General features: G+C 48.2%; 1 protein-coding gene across 1 annotated transcript in view; it reads right to left on the reverse strand.

The window, feature by feature from the left end:
• The window catches only part of TSR1 (TSR1 ribosome maturation factor), a 181931-nt gene that overhangs the window by 18726 nt on the left and 142032 nt on the right, over window positions 1-21173 (reverse strand). The window contains exons 9-10 of the mRNA XM_078680132.1: window positions 20573-20735; window positions 20331-20441 (exon numbers count right to left, since the gene is read on the reverse strand). Coding sequence (XP_078536258.1) covers window positions 20331-20441; window positions 20573-20735 — 274 coding nt within the window. The remainder of the gene's footprint in view (window positions 1-20330; window positions 20442-20572; window positions 20736-21173) is intronic.

Raw genomic sequence — 21173 nt, forward strand, 5'->3', positions numbered from 1 at the left:
ATCTTCGAGGGCTGAAGAAAGGTCAGTAAGGCTGGATCCAAGCCAACTGGTGTCTGCAGTCTTCTCTACTGGTGCGACGCTGTAGTGTCCGGCTTTTCTAAAGTAGTCAGGAATCTGCGCTCAGGGTCTCAGTGTGCCACCTAAATACTAGATTTAGGGGCTTTATAGCGGAGTGACAGGGGACCAATTGGTTCCTTATCTGGGGAGCCTACACCCTCTATTATGCCATTCCACAGTGTCCCCTGCCCCTACACCCCACAAAATGCAGTTCAGGGAGTTAAAATCAGGCCGGCATCTCTGCAATCGCTGCCTGACCCAGGACCTCTCCTGTGCCTTGAGAATAAGTGCCTCACCCTCTATTACGCCACCCCTCTGTGGGAAGAGCAATAGCCCTAGCCCTGAGTGGATGTCACACCATCTTCAAGATGGTGGGCACTGAAAGTGTGCTTCACTTCGCCTCTGCACCTGAGGGGTTGAGTTGGCAAAGGGGGGAGGGGTATACCGCCTCTTCTCGCTTAGTTTTCCCACTGTTTCTCCAGTTAAAAGTGGGGGTTTGAACAGGGGGCTGCCACCTGGGGTACCATTACAAATGCAGCAAGGCTTTTGTAGCTTGTTCATCTTGGGAGAGGAGGTGCAACACCTCTGCAGAGGATGGGCTTTGTTTCTGGCCTCAGGCAGCAGGAGCGCTCGACCCAGTGGTCCAAAATCATGTCCGGTGGTGGCAGGCTGCCTGACGGCAGTCAGCCAGAGACCACACCAGGGTTGTTAGGTTTTCAAGGGGCACCTCTGAGGTGCCCTCCGAGTACATGTTTTAATAAATCTAACACTGGAATCAGTGTCGGTTTGTTAAGAGGAGTTTTTTGGTACCAAACACTTTTGGGTTCAGTGTAGCCATCATGGTGCTGAAGAACTGGAATTGTCGACTTACCAGCACATGTGCTCTCCATGGCCTCCATGGCACTAACAATATTAAGACTCTTAAAACAAATAAGAGAGCAACCCTTCTGACAAAAAAGGGACAGGGTTAAAGCACCAATCAACAGAGAGATTGTCCCCCTTGTATCTCTCTTAAACGTGAGGATTTATATCCCCCACCATTCATTCACTGAGCATCCATTCATAAAGTCAATCATGCTATGAAACCTGTTTGTTAAAATATCTAATCTTTTATTAAAATATTCCTTGCTATTTGAAAAAGTATCATAAAAGATCCATAAAGAACATAAAATATTATCCATGAACATTCTTGGTATAACTTATTCAACATATCATGACAACAAAATGAATTATTATTGTTTTAGCTATATTTCTTCAATGATTTCTAACCTTTGACTGCATCCTATAAACAAGAAGTCCTGATTTTCAATCGTATTTTATACATATAATCAGTACAAAGAATTCTGGATCAATAAATAAATACACACAATGTCAATTTATCAATGTTATATTTAAAAAAACGTAAAAACAAGTTGTCAACACGGTGTTTTGATGGAGCACAGTTGGTATACACCACCATCTTCAGGACACAATATAAAAATAATGATCTCTCTAACAATAGAAACATTTCAAATGTAAGAACATGAAGCGATCAGTTAGGTTCACAAAAAACAGGCTCAAATACATGCATACTAATTTCTACACATCCATCCGTCCAACTTATAATTTATATCCTGATTTTCACCATATTCAGATGTCCATCATATACCACATTCACTCAATTTATCCTCTTTGTTAACTTGTTTTTAATCGGTTTTAGGATAAAAGGATGTATTTGAGCTTGTTTTTTGTGAACATAACTGATCGCTTCATGTTCTTACATTTGAAATGTTAATATTTCTGTTAGCTACTAGACATCGCGTTTGTGTTCCAAGACTGAGTCTTCTGTCTCAGTGACTCTGTCCGCTACTTTCCTGAGATCTGTGTGCAGGAGGTTCACTTTGATGGCCACAGAATCTATCTATCTATCTATCACCAGCTCTTCTTGTGAGCAATTAATTGCCGCCATCATGTCCACCAGCGCGAGGGCACAATCCTCTTGCTCCCCACTCCTTCCCCCTGAATCCAGATGTATCAAACGTGTATAATTCACAATTAACTTGCCTGTGACGGTCTGGCTCATTTAGCCTTACCCATTGCGGCGTACAGTTCAGGACAGCTCCCTGAGCCCGCTGGTGCTAGCTATCTCAGGTCCACTGCACCCAACCAGTATAGGTTGCACTTGTTCCATGTCCCCCAGTTGGGCAGCTGGGGCAGTTCTCCAACCCTCCATGGCAGTGTTCTCAGGGATCAATTCTTGTCTCTCCCTCGTGGTATGCCACCCATCTGCCTGCGCTGCAGCAAGGGAACCACCTCAGGGTCCCTTGGTTCACTCAGGCTTCTTCTACTGCTGTCCTGGAGGGGGTAGGGGCCTCCCCATCTTGTTCTCTCTTGGGGCTTCTCCTGTTCCTCAGAGGTCCTAAACTTACTTCTCTGGCCTCCCTTTCGCCGGCCACCACCTCCAAGTTACATCACTCGCCAGCCTCACAGTAGTTGCGTTCTTGAGCCTTTTACATGCATTATATACCCCAGTAATGTTCCTCGTGGCCTGCCAGGCCTCTTGGAGTGCCTCAGTGTTTCCCAGCATGCCACGTGTGTCCGTCGCTTTTCTTGGCCCTCGCCCATACTGGAGTCTAGTCCGGTGCCCCTGGGTGTTGGGTCCCAGATGACAGCCTGGCTCAACTAACTGCCCTCCTGTGACATCAGGCAGCCCCTCCGCTACCCCTCCTTTCAATTTGCGAGGTCTCCTTGGAGGCCTGGGTACTCCGGTTCCCACTGCAGTCTCCCTCACGGCCAGGCTGCCGCAGTGTTGCACTGGGCCGTCCCAACTTACCACTCCTCTACGTCACTGCTGTGTGCGTGAAGCCCCTGTGCCCGTGTGCTCCCCTGAGTTGAGTCGGGCCCCAGCACTTCCGTAGACCTCACCAGTCACCTGGAAGCCACAGTCGCCAGGATTCAATGCGGCTGTGTCTCAGCTTCGTCCTACAGCCTCTCTAGTTGCACCGACCCCGGCCACCGATTCCGTCACCACTCACTCCCCTGTCGACCTGTGTTTTCAACAGGATCATTTTGTAGCATCATTGATCCGGATGCTCCAGGATTTCTGCTAGGATAGCTGTATGCTAGTGGGAGATCTGCAAGGCGTATCAAATTGCCATGTTTCCGGGCCAAGCCCTCCCCCATCTAGTTACTTTTTTTAATAAAACCTAGTTATGGACAGATCTGTGGATAACCCAGAAAGATCCTTAATGGCTGGAAAACATCAAAGATTTTTGATTGAATGATCCAGAAGGAGTATGCTCTAAATTATACCTCCCACTCTATGGTACATTGATCTTATGCTTGCCTTATACATTTTGTATTGGAATGAGTCTACAACAACATGTATCAGAGTCCTTGCCTTTCATCGTCACGTAATGTCTGCAACACTAACAAAGAGTTGTCCCAACAATCCTGATATCCACTATTTAGAACAAAACAGAAATATTACACTTCTTGAGACAAGGCACAAAGTCTACTGACAAGTAGAAAAAGTGTAAAAGTGACGAATGAGAGGGACACTGAACTGATGACAGGGAGTGGGGAGAGGGCGAGTGATATTGTCAGGTGATAAAGACACTGCAGGTCTGTTAAGGGAATTTCACTGGATGCTCTACAGCAAAGAGCCTTTTAGATGAGGCAGAAAATGATGTTCATAGTGCTAACAATGACTACTGCTCAGGCACGAGTCCTAAACAAGCCTGTCATGGTAAAAGAAGTTTTCAGTTGCATTCATAGACTAAAATTGAGCACATCACTGGGCTTGGATGGCTATGCAGCCTTATTCTATAAAACCTTTAAAGCCCCATCTCTTATCCTAAAAAGACAAGCCTTTTTTAACTCAGTTGGCGATTCTAGTGCCCCTATGAACACTAGGATTACGACAGGAGTCTCAGTAATACTGAAACCCGGCAAGGACCTGCAGAACTGCGGCTATAGTAGTCCACTAGCCCTACTGATTTTGGATGCAAAGATCTTTACTGAAATACGTTCACCCATCTTCAATATTTGAATGATAATGTTATGCTCCACTTGGGTTTCATAAGCTTACGGACGAGCAACAAAGTCACAAAATAACAACAATGGCATGGTTTTACCCATCAGATTTAGAACCTTGGATTTAAAGATATTTCACCATCAATAGATCTATTAAAAATACCTAAGTGGGAGAAGGAAAATGCTACTTACCCAGTAGGCATCTGTTCTTGGTGTATATAAAGCTGTAGATTCAAATGTGTTAGCATAGATCGCCATCTGGTGTTGGGCCTGGATGTTTGCACTTTGTTTTTCTTTAGAGAAGTCTTTGTAGTCAAGAGGTAGGTGACTCCTCCCTTTGGTGATAGTGCGCATGGGCATCAACTCCATCCCCAGATTGTTTTACCGTGAGGGTGATGTAGGTGTTACTAAGAGTAGAAAGATGTCCGTGTATAGTGTATCTAAGTAAGATAATAATGCAACAGGTAATGGTACACGGGGAGGCAGGTGGGTGCATATGCCAAGAACAGATGCATACTAGGTAAGTAGCATTTTCTGTTTGAGGCATATGAGCTGTAGATCATATGTGTTAGCATAGAATATACAGCAGTTATCTTCCTAGCGGTGGCTAACCTGAATCTGTTGCAGTGGTTTGAAATAGTGTTCTTAAAACGGCCTGGCCCACTCTAGCTTGTGGTTTCGCTAACACATCAACATAATAGTGCTTTGTGAATGTGTGTGGTGTAGACCATGTTGCAGCCATGCAGATGTCATCTAAGGGTATGCTCCCTAAGAATGCCATAGAAGCCTCTAGTTTGCGGGTAGAGTGCTCTTTAGTGGGAATTGTTCAGGTATGTTTAGCCTTGAGGTAGCATATTTGGATGCACTTAACTATCCACCGTGCAATACCTGCTTTTGAAATGGGATTGACTTTATGTGGTGGGGAAAAAGCAACAAAGAGTTGTTTAGTTTTTCTAAAAGATTTGGTTCTTTCAATGTAATAAAGTATCGCTCTTTTAACATCTAACGTGTACTGAGTCTGGTTGAGGGAAAAAACACTGGTAACTCAACTACCTGAGGTGAAATGAAGAAAGAACTTTGGGTAAATATTTAGGGTTAGTCCTAAGAACCACTTTATTGTGGTAACTTTTTTAAAATGGTTCTTACATTGTTAGTGCCTGGAGCTCACCAACTCTTCTAAGAGATGTGATGGCTATAAGGAAGGCTATCTTCCAAGTGAGAAACTGTAGTTTGCATTCGTGCAAGGGCTCAAATTGCAGGCCCATGAGTCTTGTAAGGACTATGTTAAGATTCCACACGGGAGAAGGTGGAAGTCAAGGAGGAATGATTCTTCGGAGTCCTTCCATAAAGGCTTTGATAGAGGGTACACGAAACAAAGACAAGTGTTGTCTGTTTTGTAGGTAAGCTGCTATTGCAGCAAGATGTAATCATATAGATTTATATGCTAAGTTAACATGTAAGTGTAAAATATAGCAAATATGTGTTGAGTATAAGCATCTAATGGATTGATTTTGTTAGTATAATAAATTACAAATAGTTTCCATTTTGATGCATAGCCTGCTCTTATGGTAGGGCGTCTAACCTCCTTAATGACGTCCATGCAGTCTGACAAGAGGTTAAGGTAGCCAATCTCTATGATTTCAGGTGCCAGATCGCATGGTTGAGTTGACTGGGATTTGGATGTGATTTGGATGTCTTATTTCTCCATGGTTCTGAGTGAGAAGCTTGGGGGAGAGGTGCAACTTTTGATGAGGAACTACTGATAGTTCCAACAGGGTTGTGTACCATGGTTGTCGAGCCCATGTGGGAGCAACTAGGATCATTGTGAGGGAATGTTGCTCGAGCTTCTGAAAAACGAATGGAATTAGCGGGAGGTGAAAAAGCGTAAGCAAATTTCCCTGACCAATTCATCCATAGCGCATTGCCTTTGGACAATGGGTGTGGATACATGGACGCGAAGTTTTGGCATTTTGCAATGAGGTGTGTGGCGAACAGATCTATTTCTGGGTAGCCCCACGTCTGGAAGAATGGGAGGAGTACTTGAGGATGTAGTTCCCATTTACTGGATCTGTAGTCTTTGGCGACTGAGCAGATCAACAATCTGATTGTTTACTCCTGGGAGATGTTCTGCAAGGAGATATATCGTTTGAGGTATGGCCCATCTCCATATGCTTTGAGCTAGGTGTGAAAGCTGCGGAGTGTGTGTCCCCTCTTGTTTTTGTATGTAGTACATTGCTGTCATATTGTCTGTACGGACTAGGACAGCTTTGCCTACTATGTGTAGCTGAAAAGCTTTCAATGCCAGAAAAATTGCTAGCTGCTACAGATGGTTTATGGGGAGCTGTTTTTGTTGTAGTGTCCATATGCCCTGAATGGTATGTTGTTGAATATGAGCTCCCAAGCCAGTGAGGGATGCGACTGCTCTGAGTACTATCTGTAGAACCGGGTCAAGGAAAGGCCGCCCTTTGGAAATTTTTGTTATTGCACCACTGCATGCGATGGGTGCGGCCGTCTACTAACACCAGATCAGTTAACTGACCTTGAGCCTCGTTCCACTGATGTGCTACATTCTTGTAGGGGACGCATTTGGAGTCTTGCGCAAGGAACAAAGAGAATGCAAGACGCCATCATTCTGATCAACTGCATAAACACTCGTGCTGATAGAGAGTGCTGCGGTTTAAACTGTGATATTAGTGTTTGCATGTTGCGTATTCTGACCGGGTTGGGGTACTCTAGAGCTTTGCAAGTGTCTATTGTGGCTCTTAGGTATTCTTGCGTATTGGAGGGTTGAAGATGAGACTTGGTGAGGTCGACAGTGAATCCCAAGTCGTGAAGCAGCTGAACACGCCACTGCCATAAATTTCGGCTCCCGGGCACGCAGCGCCCGCGCCAAAGGCAAGCCCGTCTGCGCCTGTCCACGCCAGAACACCGCCAGCTGTCAGGGAATGCTGTCACCCCCATAGCAGGATCCCGGGGAGAGTAGAATGACTTTCATGCGGGAGACTCTTCTGGGTTTCAAACCTTTCATCATTGTGTCCCAGGGAGAAAGAGTCTTGATCTGACGTGGGTAAGAGGTCTACAAAGATGGACAGGTGCATTAATTGTGGGTGGCTCCCGGTTAAACAGCTAGCTCCTTCTACCAACCCGCAGTCTGGGAGACAGGAGAACCATGGTGAGAGCCAGGGGGAGAGTAGTGGGAGTGGGCAGGACAGACAGACGGGGATTTTACCTGAATGCCAGATCCATTCCCAAACATGCAATGGAGACCTGGGACTTATTAGAGGATCGGAAGCCCGAGATCTGCTTTTTTAAAGAGACATGGCTTAATAATGATGCCACACCCGTCCTAGCAGTAGCCTTTCCGGACGACTATGCAGTCAGCAGATTGGATAGGTCTGGGAGACGAGGTGGAGGATTAGCCATCGCCACGCGGCTCCCTTATTACATTAGGACGATGGATAGAATCTCCTCGGCCATAATGGACCTCCTTATTTTTAGAGTAGAGTGCAACCTGGTTTTAGAATGGACAGGAGCAATGGTATACCACCCGCCAAGGGGCAGTAACAAGGAGTTTGGTATCTCACTACTAGATAGTTTGGCACCCCATGTTATGAATGCGAAAACGTTTCTACTGTTAGGGGATTTTAATCATCATTTAGAGACGCCCTCCAAGTCAGACTCAGTCATCCTGATTGCTATAATGCAATCTTTTGGGCTATCTTTGAGAACTATCGGCCCTACCCACAGTGCAGGCCACACTTTGGATGCCATCTTTTCCAACATATCAGATTTGGCTATTGAGCCACGGCAGGTACTTGGTTGGACTGACCATATGGCACTGAGTTTCTCAGTGCTGTCTACCCATCCAGTACAGTGGGGACAAGGTCAGAGGAGTTTTCGGAGACCTTGGTCAAGAGTAACCGCCTTCGGCCAAGCTTATGAGGATCCCCTGCTTAATTTGGAAGAGGATTCTAATGTGGCCTGGGAAAAACTGGAGGGAGCAATTCATGTAGCCTTAGACACCATAGCCCCACTGAAAAGGGTCAGTACCCAGAAGAGGACATCCCCGGCCCCCTGGTACTCGGACATCTTAGGAAGGAAAAGTCTAAGAGCAGAGTTCTGGAGAGGAGATGGAGGAAGTCTAAGAGGGAGCAAGATGAATTGCTATACCGGAAATCACACAGAGACTACCTAAATAGCTGTAACACAGCAAGAAGGACACCTACGGGTGCACGCATTATCGAGGCCGAAAATTCTTCCAGGGAACTGTATAGGATACTGAAGGAATTTACAAACCCGAAGATGAATAATGCGACCCCCCCCCCCACAGTGGAACTATGTGAGGACTTAGCTAGGCACTTTACTAACAAGATTGACCTGATTTTTCAGTCCTTTGAGACAGTGAGGGCGGAACAAGGAGAGGGAGACGCTCCTAAGGAACCCCTGCTGGACTCCTTTGCCGCTATAACTAGTGAGCAAGTAGTAGCCCTGCTAAGTCGTGTAAAGTCGGGTTCGCCATCTGACCCTGTACCACCAGCAGTGAAGTCCGATTCTAGCAGAAGCACTCTCTAAAATTTATAACATCTCGCTGGAGACAGCCATATTTCCAAATGAGTGGAAAAGAGTGCGGGTCAGACCACTACTAAAGAGGGCGACCGCTGATCCGTCTGAGCTGCAGAACAACAGGTCTATTTCGCTCCTCCCCGGTGATGCGAAGGTCCTGGAGACCCTAGTGAACCAACAACTGTCCCATTATCTGGAACAAAATCACCTCCTGGATCCGTCTCAGTCTGGATTCAGTGCATCTCACAGCACGGAGGGTGCACTGCTAGAAGTAACGGATACCATCAGGATGACACTAGACGGAGGGAGTCCAGTGATCCTCATCCTCCTCGATCTGTCAGCAGCATTTGACAACATCTCACATCGGCTGCTGCTAGACAGATTGAGGGGGATTGGGGTGAGGAGTAAAGCCTAGAGTGGATCCAGAGCTTTTTATTGGGACGCACTCAGAGTATCCAGTTGGGGTCATTCGTATCACAGACGATAGGGATGGATAGGGGTGTCCCGCAGGGCTCAGTACTGAGCCAGACTTTATTCAATGCTTATGACACACCCTTGGCGGATATCGTCAGAGGCCACGGGTTTGAGACAATCTCCTTTGCGGACGATACGCAGCTAATCGTCCCCATTGAGGAAGACATTACGTCAACCCAATGGAAATTTAGAAGCTGTATGTCCAGTATTGCCGTCTGGATGAAGAGGAATTTTTTACAACTTAATTCCTCAAAAAACGAAATTCTGCTTTTCGGAAAGGCTGAGACAATCTGGTCCCCTGATTGGTGGCCACCCGAGTTGGGTGACCCATCGTCACCCGAGAGTTGGGCTAAGAATCTGGGTGTTAGGATTGATGATGAATTATCTATGGAGGAACAGGTTAAGATGGTGTCCGGCATAAGTTGGCAGGGTATGCTCAGACGTGAGTCCCTTGCTCACTTTGCCACTGGATTCAAGCAAGCCGGGCTGAAGACGGCTGAAATGCCAGAAACCGGTCCTCGGAAGCTTGTTTCCGGTCCAGGGAAGGCATGGCTTGGCAGTTCGGGCTGGACTGTTCCCATGAGGCACAGGGTCAGACTGATTTGCATATGGCCATGTCTAAACTGGGGTGGCAGAGTGGGCTAAAGAACGGTGATGGATCAAACCCAGATCTGTTGACTGGGTGAGAGTGTTTGCTTGGTTCAGATGCTCCGTCCATCTCCACCCCCTTTTGTACCACTTTGTTCGCCATAAGTTGGCAGGGTATGCTCAGACGTGAGTCCCTTTGCTCACTTTGCCACTGGATTCAAGCAAGCCGGGCTGAAGATGGCTGAAATGCCAGAAACCGGCCCTCAGAAGCTCTTTTCCGGTCCAGGGAAGGCATGGTTTGGCAGTTCGGGCTGGACTGTTCCCATGAGCCACAGGGTCAGACTGATTTGCATATGGCCATGTCTAAACTGGGGTGGCAGAGTGGGCTAAAGAACGGTGATGGATCAAACCCAGATCTGTTGACTGGGTATGAGTGTTTGAATGGTTCAGATGCTCCGTCCATCACCACCGCCCCCTTTTGTACCACTCGGCACAATGAGGATGCTCAGGAAAATCTTTCCCCTGGATCCCTTTGTCAGCGAGGATAACCCTTATCCAGTCACTCTTGGCGAGTCGACTTGACTATGGTAACTCGCTGTTGCTGGGTGCCCGGGAGGACCTACTAACGCGTCGACAAGGTAGTGCAGAATTGAATATGCTACTTACCAGTATGCATCTGTTCTTGGCATGTAGGGCTGCTGACATTCATATCTATAGCATAGATCGTCGCCTAGTGTTGGGTCCGGATGATTGCACATTGTTGTCCTGGAAGAGTCTTCGAAGTATCACGAGAAAGGTGGCTCCTCCCCTGGACTACAGTGCGCATGGGCATCGACTCCATCCCCAGATTGTTTTTAGCCATTGTGGCGAAGATGGAGTGTAACAGCGTGAGCGATGACCATGCTAAGAGTAAGTGTAAATTCTGCAGCCGCTACGGGCGCCGGGGAGGAGGGCGGGCGATCTGAATGTCAGCAGCCCTACATGCCAAGAACAGATGCATACTGGTAAGTAGCATATTCAGGTCGAGGCATGTGGGCTGCTGAATTCATATCTATAGCATAGAATACATAGCAGTCCCTCTATTAACGGCGGCCGCCCGTGCCAGCTGCAGAAGTCTGAAAAAGTGTTTTAAGAACAGCCTGTCCTACAGCTGCCTGCTGTTTGGAATGCACATCTACACAGTAATGTTTGGTAAACGTATGTGGTGTAGACCATGTGGCTGCTCTACAAATGTCTTCCAAAGGAATGTTACCTAGGAATGCCATGGAGGCCCCCAACTTGCGTGTGGAGTGTGCCCTGGGGGGGATCGTTAAAGTGCGCTTAGCTTTCTGATAGCAAATCTGAATACACTTAACGATCCACCTAGCTATTCCTGCTTTGGAAATGGGGTTGCCTTTGTGCTGGGCTGAGAAGGCAACAAAGAGCTGTTGTGTGTTCCTAAATTCTTTGGTCCTATCGATGTAGCACATCAAAGCGCGCTTGACATCAAGAGTGTGGAGCATTCTTTCTGCCACAGTTTCAGGGTCTGGAAAGAACGCGGGCAGTTCGATGGTTTGATTGACATGAAACTGCGACACCACCTTAGGAAGAAACTTGGGGTTAGTGCGCAGCACCACCCTGTTTGAATGAATTTGTATAAATGGCTCTTGTATTGTGAGCGCTTGTAGCTCACTAACACGTCTCAGAGACGTGATGGCAATGAGAAAGGCCACTTTCCATGTCAAGAACTGAATCTCACATGAATGTAGAGGCTCAAACGGGGGACCCATCAATCTGGTGAGGACCACATTGAGGTTCCACACAGGAGCCGGCGGGGTCCTGGGAGGGATGACCCGCTTCAGCCCTTCTAGGAATGCTTTAATGGCAGGCACCCTGAAAACAGAGAGATGCTGCCTGTTTTGGAGATAAGCCGCTATGGCGGATAAGTGTATCCGAATGGAAGCATATGCTAGATTGCATTTGTAAAGATGTAACAAATAGCAGATGATATTAGGAATGGATGCATCTAGCGGGTTGATATTGTGTTCTGTACAGTAAATGACAAACCGCTTCCATTTCGCCGCATAGCAAGCTCTGGTAGTGGGCTTTCTCGCCTCCCGGATGATGTCCATGCAGTCAGGAGGCAAATTAAGGTAGCCAAACTCTAAGACCTCAGGAGCCAGATCGCCAGATTGAGCTGTTGCGGATCTGGATGCTGAATGTCGCCATGGTTCTGCGTCAAGAGCCTTGGTGTGAGGTGCAGCCTTTGATGCGGTACCACGGAGAGTTCCAGAAACATGGTGTACCATGGTTGGCGTGCCCACGTTGGAGCAACCAGGATGAGCGTCATCGAGTGTTGCTTTAGCTTTTTTGCCACCAGCGGAATGAGAGGTGCTGGGGGAAAAGCGTACGCAAATCTGCCTGACCAGTTCATCCATATCGCATTGCCCTGCGACTGTGGATGAGGGAACCTGGCGGCAAAGCTTTGGCATTTTGCGTTTTCCCTTGTGGCAAACAGGTCTATCTCTGGATGACCCCACTGCTGGAAGTATGGGCGGAGTACTGATGGATGTAACTCCCACTCGTGCATCTGGTGGCTGAACCTGCTGAGCAGATCCGCCATCTGATGGTCCTTGCCCGGGAAGTGTTCCGCCATGAGGAAGATGTTCCTCTGAACGGCCCACTTCCACATGCTCTGAGCCAGATGAGACAACTGTGGAGAGTGCGTACCTCCCTGCTTCTGGATGTAGTACATGACTGTCATGTTGTCCATCCGGATCAACACGACTTTGTTGCACAGATGTACCTTGAAGGACTTGATTGCCATGAAGATCGCCATCAGTTCTAGGTAGTTGATGTGCATCTTCTTTTGCTGCGTCGTCCATAGTCCCTGCACCGTGTAGTGGAGCACATGAGCTCCCCAACCCTGGAGTGAGGCGTCCGTCGTCAGGATGATCTGTGGAACAGGCTCTTGGAACGGTCGGCCCTTGCAAAGGTTGTGTGGATTCCACCAATGCAGAGAGTTGTATGCCCGACCGGTCACCAACACTAGGTCTTTCAACTGTCCTTGAGCCTGAGTCCACTGATGCGCCAAGCATTCTTGGAGCGGACGGATATGCAACCGTGCGTGCGGGACTATGAAGATGCAGGAGGCCATCATGCCTATCAACTGCATGAAAACTCTCGCTGGGAGTGAGTGTTGCGGTCTGAACCTCTAGATTAGCGACTGGATGTTGTCGATCCTCGCTGGGTTTGGCTGAGCTGTGGCTGCCTGAGTATTTATCGTCGCGCCCAAATACTGCCGCACATGGGCTGGCTGAAGGTGCGACTTTGGATAGTTTAGTGAAAACCCCAGACTGTGAAGGAGGTGAATGGTGTGGGACATGTCTGCGGCGCACTGCTGGGCCGACTTGGCTTGAACCAGCCAGTCGTCTAGATAAGGGTAGACATGTATGCACTGTCTCCTGAGGTGCGCCGCTACTGTCGCCAGACATTTTGTGAACACTCTGGGGGCAGTGGTTACTCCGAAAGGGAGGACCCTGAACTGGTAATGCCGGTTTTGGATGGTGAACCAGAGGTATTTCCTGTGGGATGGATGGAGTGGTATGTGAAAGTAAGCATCCTTGAGGTCCAAGGTTGCGAGGAAGTCTCCCTGGTTTAACAATGGAAGAACCTGCTGCAGTGTTAACATGTGGAAGTGTTCTGAAAGAATGTATTGGTTCAGGGGGCGTAGGTCTAGAATCGGCCTGAGTGAGCCGTCCTTCTTTGGGATTAAGAAGTACAGGGAATAAACCCCTGTGCCTTCTTCCTCCACCGGCACGAGCTCTATTGCGCCTTTTTGCAGCATCACAAGAACCTCTTGCTGCAATAAGTGCAAGTGCTCTGCTGACATAGGACGTTGTCTTGGGGGTATGTTTGGTGGAGTGGATGTCAGCTCCAAACAATAGCCGAACTGGATAAGTTTCCTGACCCACCTGTCTGTGGTGATGGACTTCCAGACTGGCAGGAACTGTTGGAGTCTCCCCCCGACAGGTGTTGGATGGTCGGGTGGCAGTGACAGGGAGTCACTGTTTGTTCGTGGCAGAGGAACGGGAACTGTTGTTGCCTCTGCCTCTACCCTTGGCACTGTTTCTTCTATATCCACCTCTGCCCTGCTTGGTGTACGAGGATTGCGCACCACTTTTATTGAATGGCGTCTGCTGCAACATGTGTCCTCTGTTAACACCTCGATTGCCTCAGCGACGAAAAGTGTTCCCTCTAAATTGCTGTGACTGGAGAGCACCCATGGACTTGGCAGTCTCAGTATCTTTTTTGATCTTTTCCAGGGTGGTGTCCACCTCTGGACCAAATAACCTGTCTGGGTTAACCGGCTGGTTGAGGATAGTAGTCTGTATCTCCGGCTTGAACCCTGAGATGCGGAGCCATGCCGGACGCCTTAACATCACACTAGTATTGATTGCTCTCGCTGCCGTGTCCGCAACGTCTAGCGCACACTTTATAGCAGCGTTGGAGATGAGCTTTCCCTCCTGGATAAGCATTTCAGCTCCCTCTTTAAACTGGTCTGGAAGGTGTTGCATTAGCTGCTCAAGGGTGTCATAGTGTGCCCTATCGTATCTGGCCAACAGTGCCTGCGTGTTTGAGATGCGCCAGATGTTGGCCGCCTGAGCTGCTACTCTCTTCCCCGATGCCTCCAGCACTTTAGACTCCTTGTCTGGGGGAGGAGCTTCACCCGTGGTTTGGGAGTTCGCCCTCTTGCGGGCATTAGAGACCACCAAAGAGTCCAAAGGCAACTGGCCTTTTATGTAGGTTGGATCGCCAGGTGCCGGTCTGTATTTTTTCTCTATTCTAGGGTTGGCAACCCTTGACCTCGTGGGTTCCTTGAAAATGTCTGCCGCAGGCTTAAGGACCCCTTTGAGCATTGGAAGAGTCTTGACAGTCTTTTCAGCAGTGGAGAAAGTGTCAAAAAGGAAGTCAACCTCCACAGGGTCAGCATGCATTTCCACATCATGGTTCTTAGCTGCCCTTTCAATTAAGGCATTAAATGCCGCAGAATCTTCAGTGGGAGACGTTTTTACGTTATAAATCTGAGGGTCATGGACCGTTTGCTGGTCCCCTTGATCACCTGTGTCCATCCACGAGTCCTGCTGCTCATCAGGCTCTGTGTTTGCAGGAAAATTGTACTCCTCATCCTGCTCCCCTTCCCCTCCATCAGAGTAAGTGGGTGAAGGTGTTGCACTCCTCCCAGCCTGTGGAAGAATCTGTTCAACCAGTACAGGTGTTTCTGGTGCAGGCTTCTTGCGTTTCAGAGGAATTGTAAATGACTCCAAAGGCTGTGATGTTATCTTCCTCTTATAAAGCGTGAGCCTCCCGGTGTCGGCATCGAGGAAATGCTCCGACCGCTCTTCTAATAAAGGTTGTCGATGACTCAAACTCCCACCCGTGTGAGTGGGCTTCGACACTTCAGAGTCCTTGGGCACCGACCGTGGTGCGAAGGCCTTGGGCGCCACCTTCGGCGGTAACGTGTAGAGGATCGGCATGGAAGTCTTTTTCGGTGGGGCAGTCGGCTTCGGTGTGGAAGGCGTTTTGAGGGAGTCCGCGACGTGCTTCGTAAAGGAAGCGGATGGTTTCGTCGACCCGACCGATGACCTCGGTCCGCCCCCAGGGGACGCCCCGAGCGTCGATGACTTCTGTTTGTCTGTCTGAGGCGCAGGAGCATCCTTGACCGGTGCGCTTCGATCTTTGTCCACGGCCGCAGACGTCGACGGCTTCGGATCGGCAGCCTTGACTTTTTGCATCGGGACTCCAGACCGTGGCTCGGCGCCCCTGGCCGACTTGGTCTCGACAGGCTTGCTGCTTTGTGGCTCGGCAGACTTGCCCGAGGCAGGCTCGACAGCCTTTTTGGATTTTGGCTCGACTGCCTTGCGTGACACCGGCTCGACGGCCTTTTTCGAGCTGAGCTCCTTGACCACCTTTGGCACCTTTGCCTGATCGACAGCTTTCCGCGGCTTTGAGGCCTCCGAAGACGATGGCGGAGTAGACGTCTTCGGTTTCGATGGCGTCTCGGCCATCTTTGTTTTCGTCGACACCGAGGGTTTTAGTTTCGGTTTCGATTTAGATAATGGCGGCTCCGCTGAGGTGTCCGTAGCCGGGCCGGAAGGCGGGGCCGTGGATTTTGGTGTAAGGTCTTGGGTAAGGCCGTGTGGCGATCCCTCGACCTGAGCCTTTGTAAGAGTACGAACGGGGCATAGCTCTTCCTCTGAGCTATCTTCCATGGCCCCATATGCTTCGTCGTCGTCTCCTACCTCATCGACGACTTCCTCTAGGTCTTGGCCTTCAACGTCCGCTTTGTAGTCGGACTCGACCACCCCCGATGGAGGTGAAATCTGCAGTTGAAGCTCTTGTTCGTCCGCTTCCGCGTCGTCGAAGATGTCCACCGGTGCTGGAGCCGATCGCTGGGCCTCGAGGCGCGCCACGCGCCGCATCCTGATCGTTTTTTTCGATCGAAACTTGGAACAGGCCATACAGTTGGCCTCGTCGTGGTCCGGCGACAGGCACTTGTTGCACACAGGATGGACGTCAATGTGTGGGTACTTGGAACCACACACGGGACAGTTCTTGAACGGACTCCGTTCCATGCCGTCGAAGTCTTGCTGCGTTGACTGGGCCTCGATCACCGAAGAGTCACACGACTCCCCGGATATCCGACTCGACGAGTTGGAATATAGGCGGGCACCGAACGCAAACAATACCGACGGTTCGAAGAAGGCCTTTTGGCCTTGAAAAAAGTTCTATAACGATTCCGAACAGGAGTAGTCGAAATCACATCCGAACACAATGGCGGAAAAAAACAATCTGGGGATGGAGTCGATGCCCATGCGCACTGTAGTCCAGGGGAGGAGCCACCTATCTCGTGATACTTCGAAGACTCTTCCAGGACAACAATGTGCAATCATCCGGACCCAACACTAGGCGGCGATCTATGCTATAGATATGAATTCAGCAGCCCACATGCCTCGAACACTGCAGCCCGCTTTGCCTTAAATAAGCTGCCACAGACCCCACCCCCCCCCCTGTTGAACTAGCTACACTGGCTCCCGGTGAGGAAACGAGCCAGCTTTAAGATGCTCTGTGTGGCTTTTAAATCATTACAGGGGAAAGGACCTGTGTACCTCAGGAATAACTCAGGTGGTATCAATCGGCATGACAATTAAGATCCAGTAATGCCAACCTTCTGTGTACTCAGAAAATACAAAGAGTAAGAAGGGGCGGTAGAGCCTTCTGTCACCTGGCCCCTAGAAACTGGAACAAATTGCCAGTAACCATCAGGGCCTGCAGCGAGCTACCTAGGTTCAAGAAACTTTTAAAGACATGGTTGTTTTAGGCGGTCTCGTGCTATATATCTCCTCCCTTAGCACTGAGAGATCCCCTTGGGGATGATTCGCTTGCGCTCAATAAATTCACAAAGTAAAGTAAAGTAACTGTCTTGTGAGTGTGATGTATGCAAATGTGTTGCGACTTGGCTTTTATTAGCTAGTCGTATAAGTAAGGGAAGACATGAATGTGCTGTGTTCTTAAATGAGCTGCAACTACTGCTAGGCACTTGGTGAAGACTCTTGGTGCTGTAGTTACCCCGAATGGGAGGACTTTGAATTGGTAATGTTGTCCGTCCACCTCGAACCAGAGATATTTCCTGTGAGAGGGGTGAATGGGAATATGAAAGTAGGCGTCCTCTAAGTCTAGGGTGGAAAGAAAAGTCACCTTGTTGAAGTAATGGGAGCACCTGCTGAAGGGTGACGATATGGAAGTGGTCCGACTGAATGTAGAGGTTTAGTTGTCTTAGGTCCAATATGGGCCTGTGGGAGCCTTCCTTAGTTGGTATCAAAAAGTATAGGGAGTACACTCCCGTTCCTTGATGATGTAATGGGACCAGTTCTATTGCAGGTTTGTGCAACAGAGAGAGAACCTCATGTTTTAACAGGGTGAGATGTTCTGATGATATTGTACGCTGTCTCGGAAGGATTGTTGGTGGAGTGCTGATAAGTTCCAGACAATAACCATGTTGGATATAATGTATTACCCACTTGTCTGTGGTGATTGAATTCCAGACAGGTTGGAACTGTGAGAGACGTCCCCCGACCGGTGTTAAGTCATCGGGGTTAGTGTAGGAAAGTCACTGTTTATTGGGAGGGGAAGTGTGGGTGGAATTACCTCTGCCTCGTTCCCCTATTATTTCCCCTGTAGCCTCCTCGAAAATAACCTCTGGAGGAGGTGGATTGGTTGTTTTTATAAGAGGAGGAGGAGGAGGGAGTCTCTGACGACACTGTTTTTGAGACACCTCTATAAAAGGAGCGGCAAAAGGAACCCCTGCTGGAAGGTAATTGCAAGGCCCCCATGGATTTAGCAGTTTGTGTCCTTTTTCATCATTTCAAGTGAAGTGTCGACTGTTAGCCCAAATAGATGCTCTTTATCAAATGGCTGATTGAGTATGTGCGATTGGACATCCTGCTTGAATCCGGAGATTCGAACCCAAGCGTGCCTGCCTAATAGCATGCTGGTGTTGATGGTACGAGATGCTGTGTCTGCTGCATCCAGTGCACATTTTATGGAAGTATTGGTGATAAGCTTCCCTTCTTGAATGAGGTTGTTAGCCTTTGTCTTGTACTCAACAAGCAAGTGTTGGATGAGTTTTTCTAACTCATCATAATGAGCTCTGTCGTATCATGCAAACAGGGCCTGAGCAATGGCGATTCGCCAATGGTTAGCAGCCTGTGAGGCCACTCGTTTGCCTGATGCATCCATTAACTCAGCTTATCAGGAGGAGTGGTGTTGCCTGTTTGGGAACTAGCTCTTTTGCTGGCGCGAGATACAACAAGAGAGTCTAAGGGCAACTGTCCCCTAATATACGCAGGGTCTGTAGGAGGGGGCTTGTACTTTTTATCCACTCTAGGGGGGTCAACATTCTGGCTCGGATTGGGTCCATAAAGACCTATTTTACGTGTTTTATCATGCCCTTGAGCATGGATAAAATATTAGTGGACTTCTGTGAATGTGTGAATGTCTTCACAAGAAAATCCTCTTCTAGAGGGTCTGAGTGTAGCTCCATCCCGTGGTATTGAGCAGTCCTGTTAATAAGCTGTACAAAGCCTATATTGTCATCAGGTAGGGAGATCTAGAGGGATACAGGCCAGTGTCATTATTGTGATCCGGGTCATTATTGGGATCTTCCGATGGATCAGTATCATGTGGAATGTCTTGTGGTATGTCCTGATCCATAATCATCATCCTGTGGTTCAGGGGTGAACATGGGGGGGAGTGAGGGGGGCGGGGGAGGGGGGTGAATTGGATGGTGTGATTAGTAGATGTGGGTTAGGTGGTGGAGAAGGAGGTATGTAAGGAGGGGAAGGGTTAGTACCTTCATCCTTCTTTTGCATAGGAATAGGACAGTCCACTGAGAGATACAGCTTCTGAAGAGTGGCTGTAAGGTGTCCAGTATTTGGATCGATACTAAGTCTTTTCTGTTTTGGGTCCAAAACTGGGTCTTCGGTTGGAAGTTCCTTGGAAGTAGTGTCTTTGCCCTTAGGAATGGGTTTTGGCGTGGAAGATTTATGAGGGTCTTTGTGTGCCGAATGTTCTGAGTTCGAATGCTTACTTTTGTGTTTAGAACCTGAATCTTTCGGAGCAGGATGTTTTGGCTCAGAGTGTTTCGGTGCGGAAGTAGACGGATCCGAGCTTTTAGGTGCCGAGGATTTTGCTGTGGACGATTTCAACTCCGAAGCTTTTTTTGGCTCTGAGGCCTCCAGTGCCGAAGGTGCCTTTTGTGCCGGGCGATGTAGGGAGTGGCACATGAGGCAGCTTATGTTTCGGTGCTGAAGGTGGTGTTTCGGTACCGGAATGGGGCTGGCTCGAGCCCGAGTCAGAAAGCTTGTCCTTAGGTTTTGTAGACGGGCCAGAAGGCGGGGCATTAGAAACTTTTTGCCAGCATCGACCCGAGAGCGGGGGTGATGCAGGAGCCTTAGGTTTTTTGGGGTGCGTGGTCACATGGGGATTTGTACTTACGGTGTGTTGACCCGGGGTGATGTTTAGGTCTTCCTCCATGTCGGAGGAATAAGTACAGGTTGCAGACCTTGTGCAGGTCGGTGCATGGGAACTTAGCACGACACCCGGGAAATAGTTTAAATTGAGTCTGTTCCATCGACTGCTGGCGTGGTTGGCACGGGTAGGCCCAACGGTTCCTGATCAAAGGTTTTTACAAATTCTATGATGCGCATTGAATGGGAAACCGCGATCGAAAGACAATACCTTTGAGGGTAGAGGAATGCGCGTTGAAGGGGTTCGAAAAAGATAATGAAGCACAGCAATATTCACCCAAACCCGATGGCTGAAAAAAAAAAAAACAATCTGGGAGATGGAGTCGATACCCGTGCGCACTATCACTCAAGGGAGGATTCACCTACCTTGTGACTACAAAAACTTCTCCGAAGAAAAACAAAGTGTAAACATCCGGGCCCAACACCAGATGGCGATCTATGCTAACGCATATGATCTACAGCTCATATGCCTCGAACATTTGTTTACAAGCAATTAACCTTTTCCTAGTAGCAGACATGGATCACAAGGAAGGTTATAAAAAATCTCCAAGCCTGTGTACATCTCACCTTCTGTTCATGAGGCAGCAGAGAAGATAGGATAAGTGGTCCTCCATTCAGGTAACTCTCAATCACAGACTTAGGGACTCTGTTGATGTGAATAGTCACGTACCAGCCCACCTGATTGAATGAAGAAGGGTAAAAGTTTAAAATAAGATATGAACTAGTTCTCCTGAACAAATGTCTAAACACACATTAGGTGGCCTGGGCCTGGAATGATAAACTAATCCCTAATTCTACAGCATTTTTACCATCGCTCCTTGTGCCTCATCTGCCCGAATCTCTTGGAAAATGCGTTTCCTAGTTCTGGAAAAGTCATGAAACTGGAAAATACGTGCATAATCTCTGGGGAGGTTTTCCTTCGGGTCCCATGGGGAGGTCCGGAAACTTTTCAGTCCCCGATACTTCTGGTACCTTCAAAAGAGATAAAACAAAGCAATGTTCAGACACGTGAATCACCTACAGCTGAATGTCTAGGAGACCAAAATCCTGCCAGTAACATAATTGCATACGGGTGAAATCGAAGGGCAAACAACAAAATTATTTAAGAGAAAAAGCTTATGGTAAGACCCACAACTAACGGCTGTTTGCAGGGGTTATTTTATCTGTAGTATTGTATCCGCCAAAGTTAATAATGTGTGCACTTCTTAAAGTTGTCTACTTTATGTCAAATTACAATCTGAGAAGCATTAAAAAAAAAAAATGTTTGGTGGAAAATTCGCCTGCATCTGCGAGCCTTATTTTTAGAAAATAAAATAAAAATGCTAGGGGTAACATTTTTTCTAAAAGATATGTCTTCAAATGGTCATTCATCACCTTTTTCAACAAAAACCCATAGCTTTAGAAATGTCT

The sequence above is a fragment of the Lissotriton helveticus genome, chromosome 3_1 (assembly GCF_964261635.1).
Source record: "Lissotriton helveticus chromosome 3_1, aLisHel1.1, whole genome shotgun sequence".
In the NCBI taxonomy this organism is placed as follows: domain Eukaryota; kingdom Metazoa; phylum Chordata; class Amphibia; order Caudata; family Salamandridae; genus Lissotriton; species Lissotriton helveticus.